Below are 11,571 nucleotides of genomic sequence, written 5' to 3' on the forward strand. Positions count from 1 at the left end.
CTAGTAATATCTTGTGCATAACTATTAGTCCTTCAACCAAGGTCCAGCTGAACTGAGTGGAATTACTAAATAATAACTGGGATTTGGGAATGGCACAGATGTTCATTCACAACTCATGTGACTTGTACTGAGAAGAGAAAAATGGTACTATTTCTCAGGAGAGGCTATCTCACACTGCTATACATTTATCTACTAGCTATATCATTATTGCAATATAACCTGTGGATATTGTTCTGAACCACAGGCCCAAACGAGGGTTCGTGGGAGTGGTTTTGTGTAGGGATACCAAAGAAGGATGTCAAAAACATTGGAATGATCAGTTCTAATGCTTTATTAAAGAAAAGTGTAGACTTACAGTAAAGCAGCCTGGCAGATTTCCTAGCCTTTGTGTATGTGGGATGAACACCATACCAAAGAGATGGCTTTTTTACAAACAAGCAAGTGTCTTTATACACAAAGCAGCATATGTCACTTTGTCTAGGACAAATACAGTGGTACCTCAGGTTAAGTACTTAATTCGTTCCAGAGGTCCGTACTTAACCTGAAACTGTTCTTAACCTGAAGCACCACTTTAGCTAATGGGGCCTCCCGCTGCTACCGCAGCGCCGGAGCCCGATTTCTGTTCTCATCCTGAAGCAAAGTTATTAACCTGAAGCACTATTTCTGGGTTAGTGGAGTCTGTAACCTGAAGCGTATGTAACCTGAGGTACCACTGTACCCAGGTCTTACAGATAGTTGGATGGATATAGTCAGTAGAGGAAGCTTAGGACCATAATAACTGCGACTGCCACAATCGTCTCGGGTGGCAGCCTATTAATCAGCAAACTGATATCAGTTAGGCACAATTCTGGGCACATCTTCACCTTGCACCAACATTGTACTAGTAGCTGTCCCAGCCGGGCTCAGCACTTCAGCTGCCTGCAGTTAGCTAGAGGGCTCCTGTCACGAAACAGAAGCTCCTTTTGAGCCAAACCCTTTGTTTTCCCGTAGGGTTAGGGTCTCTCTGTTCCACTGACACTGTAGGCAGCTTTCTCCAGCTGAACCAACCTTTCCCCTGCTTGATAGGATAATTCCCACAGGGCCTGAAGGATCATTTTTACTTCTCCTTGGTAGTCGGAGTCTATCACAACCATGAGTACTTGCAACTTGTTCCAGGGTCCATCCAGATCTTGGGGCTATTTTTCCATAAATGTCAGTAGGAGTAGGAGCTGTGCCTATCACTCCTTCACTCAAGGCACATCAATCCATCCCTATAGAACCTTTTGAGGCTTGTGTAGGCAACCATGCAGCAGGGTGCACTTTTCACACTCAAAGAACTGGAGAAGCAACCATTATCCCACCTTTTGCTCTCCCACAGGGAATCCCTTTCCAATCTGCCTGTTGTTTGGCAGATGGAATGCATCTTCCAGCATAGGGGTCCTATGGGATTTGGGTGACTCACAATTTGGATTTACTATTCCAGTAATCCATTAATGCATTTTGTGGCTTCGGTGCATGATACGCAACACCTAGCTGCCATCTTGCAGTTATTGGTTCCTTGAAAGAGCTGTATTCTTTTTTACCTGACCATATCACGCCTAGAAACCTCAACTTCTGTTGCCTGTCACTGAACTTTGGCAGGATTTACTGCCCAGCCATTTGGCACTGCAGATGGTTTAGCAAATCTTGAACACACTACTCCAAAGAAGATAAAGCACCAGAAATTAATATGATATTCATTCGATTGAATACAATAAGAATTTTTTTAAAAAAACAACATTGAGTTTAGTACATCCCTTGTGTCCCCTGCCAAGAAAAATAAAATTGGTTCTGTGACTCAAGGGCAATATTTAATATTTTAAAAGACATTAGCTAATTCATCTACACTTTGGGAAATGTCACCTTGCCCCTCTGGCAACTGATACTGCTGGTTGCTACAACACAAGTGTGAGCAATTACACTTCCCGCAAAACAGCTTTACTGCTCTTGCCTTAATGCTGGATACAGCTTCTTAGTGAAAAAGCTGTGACATCATCCCCCTCTTCAGCGGAGAGGGGAGCAGAAGGCACAGGGTCTTTGTAACATACTGCTTCTCTCCGAGCAAGTTTTTCCACAATTTTAACCAGAGCACATTAGGCTCCTTAGCCATAGCCTCTCCCTTAGTGCTAGCAGTAAGCAAGTCACACACCACATTCACTTTCAGGAAACCTCCTGGAGGGCATTCCCGCTACTCCCCCCCCCCCCCCGACACAGCTCAAACTTTGCTGTCCTCAATCTCCATCTCAGCTATCTTCCCCCAAACATCAAGCAAGCTGCTATCAACCACTCAAGCAATGAATGATTCCCTTGCATTCCTCAAGCTCCATGAAGCCTCTGCCATAAAGCTGGGTGTGCTGCTACACTACTTATATTCATAGAATCTTAGAGTTGGAAGGGACCCTGGGGGTCATATAATTCAACTCCCTGAAATGCAGGAATCTCAACTAAAGCATCCATGACAGATGGCCATCCAACCTCTGTTTACAAACCTCCAAGGAAGGAGAGTCCACCACCTCTCATGGGAGTCTGTTCCACTGCCAAACAGCTCTTACTGTTATAAAGTTTTTATGAACGTTCAATTGGAATCTCCTTTCTTGTAACTTGAAGCCACTGGTTCGAGTCCTACCCTCCAGAGCAGGATAAAACAAGCATGCTCCCTCTTCCATGTGATGGCCCTTAAGATATTTGAAGATGGCTATCATATCTCCTCACACTCTCCTCTTTTCCAGGCTAAACATACCCAGCTCCTTCAAGTGCTCCTCAAAAGGCTTAGTTTCCAGACCCTTGATCATCTTGGTTGTCCTCCTCTGCACACGTTCCAGCTTGTCAACATCCTTCTTAAATTGTGGTGCCCAGAACTGGACACGGTATTCCAGGTGTGGTTTGACCAAGGCAGAATAGAATGGGACTATTACTTCCCTTGATTTGGACACTATATTTCTGTTGATGCAGCCTTGAATAGTGTGAGCTTTTTTTGCTGCTGCATCACAATGCTGACTCATGTTAAGCTTGTGGTCCACCAAGACCCCTAGATCCTTTTCACATGTACTGTTAGTAAGCCAGGTGTCCCCCATCCTATATTTGTGCATCTGGTTCTTCCTGCCTAATGGCAGAGCCTTACATTTGTCCCTATTGAAATTCATGTTGTTACCTTGTGCCCAGTTCTCCAATCTATAAAGGTCATATTCTGTGGCATTAGCTACCCCTCCCAGTTTGGTGTCATCTGAAAATTTGATGAGCATCCCCTCAATTCCTTCATCCAGGTTGTTTATAAAGATGTTGAACAACAATGGGCCCACAACAGAACCCTGCAGCACCCCGCTTGTCACTTCCCCCCCAGGATGACGAAGAACCATTAATGAGTACTCTTTGGGTTCAGTGGGCCAACCAGTTACAAGTCCACATAACAGTTACCTCGTCTAACCTACATTTTACCAGCTTCCTCGTGAGAATATTGTGGGGGACTTTGTCAAAAGCCTTACTGAAATCAAGATACACTATGTCCACAGCATTTTCCTGATCCTTCAAGTTTGTAATTCCATAAAACAAAGAAATCAGATTGGTCTGGCATGACTTATTTTTTGAGAAACCCATGCTAGGTCTTAGTAATCACATTATCCTTTTCTAAATGCTCACAGACCAACTTTGAATTATCTGTTCTAGGACCTTCGCTGGTATCAATGTCAAGATCACCAGTCGGTAGTTACCTGGGCATAGGTGTAGCTGGGGGGGGGCAGGGGGCAGCTGCCCACCCAATTCAATCAAAACCAATCAAAACCAATACAAATCTGGTTCTGCCCTCCCGACAAAAGCCTTCCCCCCATAACAAAAATCCTGGCCACGCCTATGTACCTGGGTCTTCCTGTTTCCTACTTTTTGAAGATAGGGACAACATTTGCCCGCCTCCAGTCTGTAGGGGCCTCACTTGTTCTCCAAGATTTTTCAAAGATCATAGACTAAGGTTGTGAAATTACATCTGTTAGCTCATTTAGAACCCTTGGATGCAGCTCATCAGGCCCTGGAGATGTGAATTCATTTTAAGTAGCTAGGTGTTCCCTTACTACCTCTTTCCCTATATTGGGCTGCAGCTCCCTCCTTATATCATTTATTCTGTTATCACCAGGTTGGGCTTTCCTTTTGGGTGAAGACAAAGATTTTCTCCACCTCCTTGGGAGAAAGACTCAAGCCATCAGCACCCTCATCCCTCAAACGCATTCAAGCCAACAGAGATTCAAGAGGCTACTGATGAAACTTTTTAATTGGCTCCATCAGTTTACTAGGTGTGAACTTACCCAATACAGTCTTATTTCAGCTGTGAACCCCTGCTTTCAGTGGCCAAAGAGAGGTATATCTCATCTGTCAAGCCACCATAAGTAAGGCTATTGAAATATTTGCAGCCTTAAGACTCTATTTTCAGTTTTGTCGTTTAGCTGTTTCATTTTGTGTTATCATTGTGGTTTTTTGTTTTGCTGAGCTTGGTGGTGAAGAAGAGAGAGAACTGGGTGTGATCAGCATTCTAATGGCACCACACTTTAAATTCCCAAATGATATTCCCCACTGGTTTCATGGAAATGTTAAGAAGCATGGTGGACAAGAAACCCTGATTCACAGCTTGCGTGCTTTATTCATCCTAAATGAAAAAACAACTTATCTCCTACTGAAGTTTCTCTCTGTTGATTGTGGTGTTCTGTTATAGAATGATAAAGAAACAGTAACAGGAAGGAAGTATTGCGATTTTTTTCCTGCTCTGTAGCAGGGAGGCAGACTCTAAATGGGAATATATCTTGCACAGGGTCAAACTATTACTTTTATAGTGTAGTTTGTTTTCTTAAAACATCAAATAGCTTGTGTGGGAGGTCCTGAGCCAGACTGAGATTGAGACCATGGCACGAGAGACTTTAACCTGCATTTCTTAGCAAATTATTTATTAATCTCATTTTTTCATATATCTGTGTTGCATTATGCCCATGCATAAGCGTTGAGTGGAATGGCTTCAAATATTTGCTCTTATTTAGAACATAATTTTAAAGCTTGGGCAAAGGGATATTATATTTTGTTCCCTGCATTGTAATTAGGATAATGGAACAGACCAAAAACAATGTAAATGGATATAAGTGCTCATTTTTAAATAGAAGTCTATTTAGTAGAAATGCATATCTGGCTCACCACACCATTTATCCAAGACTCCATATATACTTTCCTGAAGTCCTTTCAGCTACCCTTTCATTGCCCTAATGTATGCTTCCAAATGCTGCACGGAAAATTGAAGTGCAGTCTTGTTGAATGGGTGGAAACATGCCTATCCCTTTACCATTTAATGTTCTCATTTTGCTAGCAATGATAATTCCAACTGTTTGGCATATATCCCAAACAGAACTGGTATACCCGCCAGCTTGTAGCAGTTGAATAAAAGTAAAATACCACTTAAATAACAGTTTTCCTTAAGAATAACGCTCACAGTATTTTGTGGTACGTTTAACCATCTCAATCTCCAGATGGCTGTTGCCGTTTCTTGGCCCTAAACATTTTCTCACTTTAAAATTATTTGGCTTTTCTGTCTCTGTACATGTTGGATGGTTGGAGCTCTGAAGCAATGGCTGGGTTAAGGGGAGCAGGTGCTGCTCAAGTGCCTTCAGAGAGCAGCACCAAACACTCCCACCCCCTCCCCTGGCTTTTCCTATAGTTGTTTTTAAGTGAACTCTAGAATTCTGCTTGGTTGCATACAGTCATGTCTAGCTAGGACCTTTCCCTGAAATTATGCAGTTTACTTGGTATCTTGGGGAAACACATTTTTATCATCCAAGATTCATACAGGAAACTCTGCAAGCTAAGATATGAGTGTTCATCTGAAAAAAAGATACATATAGAAGACATTGCGTTCATTCTGTTTTTCCCTGCCCCCAAGGAAAGATAGCAATAAACAGAGAAATTGATTAAAACATGGGTAGGCAAACTAAGGCCCCGGGCCGGATCCAGCCCAATCGCCTTCTAAATCCAGCCCGCAGACGGTCCGGGAATCAGCATGTTTTTTCGTAGTAGAATGTGTCCTTTTATTTAAAATGCATCTCTGGGTTATTTGTGGGGTCTGCCAGGTGTTTTTACATGAGTAGAATGTGTGCTTTTATTTAAAATGCATCTCTGGGTTATTTATGGGGCATAGGAATTTGTTCATTCCCCCCCCCCCAAAAAAATATATATAGTCCGGTCTGAGAGACAGTGGACCGGTCCCCTGCTGAAAAAGTTTGCTGACTCCTGGATTAAAATAGTAAGTTTTTGAATTTTGCTTTGTGGCAAATGATTTGCTTTCTTGAATTGCAACAAAGAACCAATACAATTAGCAACTGTCAACTGTGAAGATGTCTTGAGCAAATCTCAGAGGAATGAAAAGCTAGGCAATGTTGCCTTCATGTGTGGGCCTTTAAATTGCATAGCATCCTACTTCATATCAATTTCAGTCATTTTATGCACCCCAATACTATTGTGAGGGCCATTATGAAAGTTGTAAGAACTACAAAATGTAAATTAGCTCTTCAGAACCCACTCATCCCCTTTGAGAAAGTAAATGTTCCATATAGACATGCACTTACTTCCTTGGAGGTGTTTCACGCAAATCCTGGGCACATGTGACTGCTTTACATTGTTAGTATGTTAGGTAAAGGGACCCCTGACCATTAGGTCCAGTTGTGGCCGACTCTGGGGTTGCGGCGCTCATCTCGCTTTATTGGCCGAGAGAGCCGGCGTACAGCTTCCGGGTCATGTGGCCAGCATGAGTAAGCCGCTTCTGGCGAAGAAGAGCAGCACACGGAAACACCGTTTGCCTTCCCGCCGGAGTGGTACCTATTTATCTACTTGTACTTTGACGTGATTTCGAACTGCTAGGTTGGCAGGAGCAGGGACCGAGCAACAGGAGCTCACCCCATCGTGGGGATTCGAACCGCCGACCTTCTGATCAGCAAGTCCTAGACTCTGTGGTTTAACCCACAGCGCCACCCGCATCCCTCATTAGTATGTTAGCAGGCTTCCAAACTTGTTGGGTGTTGGTCATATGTAGTGCTTAGGTTATCTGTAGTGTTGTGTGGCTTTAACTTGCTTGAAGCAATTGAATGGGTAAATTGTTGGCACACACCGTGATTTAAAGCAGCAGCCACAGTGTTAATTTAGGGTAGTGATGGATTCTGTGACAGAACGTCAGACTATATTGGCTCACTATTATTAAAGCTCCATATCTTAGCTCTGCTCCTAGTAATCCTTTTTAAGCCAGCAATGTCAGGAGTTGAACTTGGGACTTTCCACATGCAATACATGTACTTTTCCATGGAGATGTGGCCCGTTTCCAGCAAGCACCACTCACTGGAAATGTTGTGAAAATGAATGAAAAAAGAATTGCAAACCGCTTTCCAAAAAATAAAACATTGATAAGCAAATCCTCTTTCTACCTGTTTTGCCATACAAATGTGAAGATGGTTGCAATATTTTCCATCTTAAAAGACTGAAAGCCTGTTAAGCACAGACTTACAACATAGCCTTAGATATGTTTATGTAGGAGTATGTCCCATAGAGTTTGTTGGAATTTCCTCCACAGTAAGTGGAGATAGGATTGGAGCATTAGGGACAAAGAATATGTGACTGTTGGGTTTCCTGATTGGGACTTCCCATGTCTTTTTCTTTTGTTGGATTGGGATGTGGTGTAGAGGATGTGGCAGATGTTTTCTTAACCCTTCGCATGCAATTTTCCAGGTGAATTCCCCAGCAGCGCTTTGTTCCAGAAAAAAGAAATTAAGAGGGAGGGAGGTTGAGCAGGGAAACTGAAGAGGTGAAAGATTATGTCCTCAACCAAATTGCTCTCCTGACTTTTTTTGTAAAATAAAAAGACTTCAGGGATGTTGATGCAGATAAGGGTCATCTGGGCAGTTCCCTCAAGGCAAGCTTGTCCCTTGATAAGTGCTTAAATCTTGGAAATAAGACACATCCGAACATGAGAACTAATGAAGTCATGCCAACCTTTTTCCTAGTAGCCTGAGCCTGAGAGTTGTTTCTGGTCACTTAGTACTTGAGGGGGAAGTCAAGACTACACATATTTAGAGACAGTCTTTTTATTATTGTGATCCCAGGGTATTAGTCACATTAGTATCCCAGGGTATTAGTCAGGGCTGCCGGGGAGTGGGTCCCAGCCAACAAAATGGCTGGGGCATGTTCCACAGAGGGGGATGCACTGGGACAACCGATCTCAGTGATCACGGGTAGGAGGAGGAGTTACGCTAAGACCAGACCATGTCATTACAGAGGAGGCAGGTTTAGTCGTTGTCTGAGGACTATCCCTGCCTCCGGGTCTGGTCCTGACCGGAGGGATACTAGAATCAGCAAGGGATACCCACATGACCTGAAGGTGCTGCTGTGCAATGCCAGGTCAATGATTCATAAGACCACTGCCATCCATGACTTGATCATGGATGGAGGATTTGACCTGGCATGTGTAACAGAGACTTGGTTGGATGAAGCAGATGGGCCTGTTCTTGCCGCTGCTTGCCCACCAGGTTTCTCTTACGCACAGCAACCCAGGCCTTGTGGGTGGGGAGGGGGGGTTGCAGTGATTTTTAGGAAGTCATTAGTTTGCACCAGGCAGCCTATTGGGAAGACCCAGTTCTCTGAGTGCATGTTCTGGAAGTTGGGCAATAGGGACAGTACAGGATTCCTTTTGGTGTACCGACCTCCCCGCTGCACCAAGGATTCCCTGCCCGAGCTGCTTCAGGTCGTGGCGGATGTTCTCCTGCAGACACCTAGTTTGGTTGTCCTAGGGGATTTTAATATCCATGCCGACACGACCTTACAAGGGGCCGCTCGGGACTTCGTGGAAAGCATGGCCTCCATGGGGCTGTCCCTGAATAAGTTTGGCCCAACCCATAGCCGCGGACATGCCTTGGACCTGGTGTTTACCTCCATGGATGTTGGTGATCTGACACTAAGTAAAAGCGAAACGAAAGAAGTGCCATGGTCAGACCACTTCCTGGTGCAACTTGACTTCTCTGCGACCCTTCCCCTCTGCAGGGAGGTGGGACCGATTCGGATGGCCCGCCCCCGCCACTTAATGGATCCAAATGGTTTCCAGAGAGTGGTAGGGGATTCTTTATCCCATGTTGATGGCCTTTCAGCTGATTCCCTGGTGGCCCGCTGGAATGTGGAGTTAACCAGGGCTATTGACTGTTTGGCTCCGAAGCGCCCTCTCCGATTGCATGGAGCCCGGACAGCCCCGTGGTTTTCCACGGATCTGAGGGCAATGAAACAATCGTTGAGACGGCTAGAGCGCCGGTGGCAGATGACCCATTCTGAAGCTGACCAGACACAGGTTAGAGCTCAATGTCGAGCCTACCAAGTGGCGGTAGCGACGGCGAAGAAGACTTTCTTCACCACCTCTATTGCATCTGCAGAAAACAGCAGCAGGAGACTTTTTCAGGTGGTCCGCAATTTAGCGGAACCACCTGCTACATCAGGGCCCAGTACGGGCCACACGATCTCCTGCAATGATTTTGCAAAGTTTTTTGCAGATAAAGTCGCTCAGATTCAGGAAGAAGTAGACGCCACCGTGGGAGCAGGGCCGGGGCGGGAGAGTGCTAGAGTCCTGTCTAGTCAAATTGCGTGGGATCAATTCCAATCTGTTACCTCCGAGGATGTGGACAGGCTGCTTGGACGAGTGAAACCAACCACCTGTCTCCTTGATCCTTGCCCATCCTGGCTTATAAAAGCTAGCCGGGAAGGGCTGGGCGATGGCCTTCGTGGGGTGGTGAATGCTTCCCTCCGTGAGGGAGCCTTCCCAGACCCGCTGAAAGAGGCGGTTATTAAACCGCTTCTTAAAAAACCATCTTTAGATGCGGCCACGATGGTCAACTATCGCCCAGTCTCAAATCTTCCATTCTTGGGCAAGGTGATTGAGTGAGTGGTTGCTGAACAACTCCAGGCACGCCTGGAAGAAGCGGACCATTTGGATCCCTTCCAGTCAGGATTCAGGCCTCATCACGGGACTGAAACTGCCTTGGTCGCACTGGTTGATGATCTCCGGCGGGCTAGGGACAAAGGTGAGAGCTGTTTCCTAGTTCTGCTGGATCTCTCAGCGGCGTTTGATACCATCGACCATAACATCCTTCTGGACCGTCTTGAGGGGCTGGGAGCTGGGGGCACTGTCATACAGTGGTTCCGCTCCTTCCTCCTGGGCCGTGTTCAGAAAGTGGTGGTGGGGGATGAGTGTTCAGACCCCTGGGCTCTCACTTGTGGGGTGCCTCAGGGTTCTGTCCTCTCCCCCATGCTTTTCAACATCTACATGCAGCCGCTGGTAGAGATCATCAGGGGGTTTGGGCCGGGTGTTCATCAGTATGCGGATGATACACAGCTCTACCTCTCTTTCAAATCAGAACCAGTGAAGGCGGTGACGGTCCTGTGTGAGTGTCTGGAGGCGGTTGGAGGATGGATGGTGGCTAACAGATTGAGATTGAAACCTGACAAGACAGAAGTACTGTTTCTGGAGGACAGGAGGCGGGCAGGTGTGGAGGATTCCCTGGTCCTGAATGGGGTAACTGTGTCCCTGAAGGACCAGGTGCGCAGCCTGGGAGTCATTTTGGACTCACAGCTGTCCATGGAGGCACAGGTTAAATCCGTGTCCAGGGCAGCTGTGTACCAGCTCCATCTGGTACGCAGGCTGAGACCCTATCTGCCTGCGGACTGCCTCGCCAGAGTGGTGCATGCTCTGGTTATCTCCCGCTTGGACTACTGCAATGCGCTCTACGTGGGGCTACCTTTGAAGGTGACCCGGAAACTACAACTAATCCAGAACGCAGCAGCCAGACTGGTGACTGGGAGCGGCCGCCGAGACCATATAACACCGGTCTTGAAAGACCTACATTGGCTCCCAGTACGTTTCCGAGCACAATTCAAAGTGTTGGTGCTGACCTTTAAAGCCCTAAACGGCCTCGGTCCAGTATACCTGAAGGAGCGTCTCCACCCCCATCGTTCTACCCGGACACTGAGGTCCAGCCTTCTGGCGGTTCCCTCAGTGCGAGAAGCCAAGTTACAGGGAACCAGGCAGAGGGCCTTCTCGGTAGTGGCGCCCTCCCTGTGGAATGCCCTCCCACCAGATGTCAGAGAGAACAACAACTACCAGACTTTTAGAAGACATCTGAAGGCAGCCCTGTTTAGGGAAGCTTTTAATGTTTGATGTATCACAGTATTTTAATATTCTTTTGGAAGCCACCCAGAGTGGCTGGGGAAACCCAGCCAGATGGGCGGGGTATAAATAATAAATTATTATTATTATTATTATTATTATTATTATTATTTTGCCCTCAAGTGCCTCAAAATGATTTACATAGTAAAACTAAAATAAAAAAGGTATCAAAATCAGATAAAACCAGCAATAAGATACTCATACAACAATATACTGTATTTACAAGGAACAAGTCCGAACCCCACCTCCCTTAAAGGATGAGTGCAACAAAGGATACAGTCATTATCTAACTACCTTCCCAATTAAAAAAAACAACCATAAACCTGCATAAATAAAAATGT

The 11,571-nt window shown here is 45.6% G+C and overlaps 1 protein-coding gene across 1 annotated transcript in view; it reads left to right on the forward strand.

Annotated features, from left to right (window-relative positions):
• Positions 1-9,610: 9,610 nt before the first annotated feature.
• LOC308457887 (uncharacterized protein) overlaps positions 9,611-11,571 on the forward strand; it is a gene marked incomplete at its 3' end in the record, with an annotated part of 71,395 nt that continues 69,434 nt past the window's right edge. Inside the window, exon 1 of the mRNA XM_080972113.1 lies at positions 9,611-10,372. Coding sequence (XP_080828239.1) covers positions 10,313-10,372 — 60 coding nt within the window. The 5' untranslated portion in view covers positions 9,611-10,312. The remainder of the gene's footprint in view (positions 10,373-11,571) is intronic.

This window comes from Podarcis pityusensis (assembly GCF_964106645.2).
Source record: "Podarcis pityusensis genome assembly, chromosome: 11".
Classification (NCBI taxonomy): Eukaryota; Metazoa; Chordata; class Lepidosauria; order Squamata; family Lacertidae; genus Podarcis; species Podarcis pityusensis.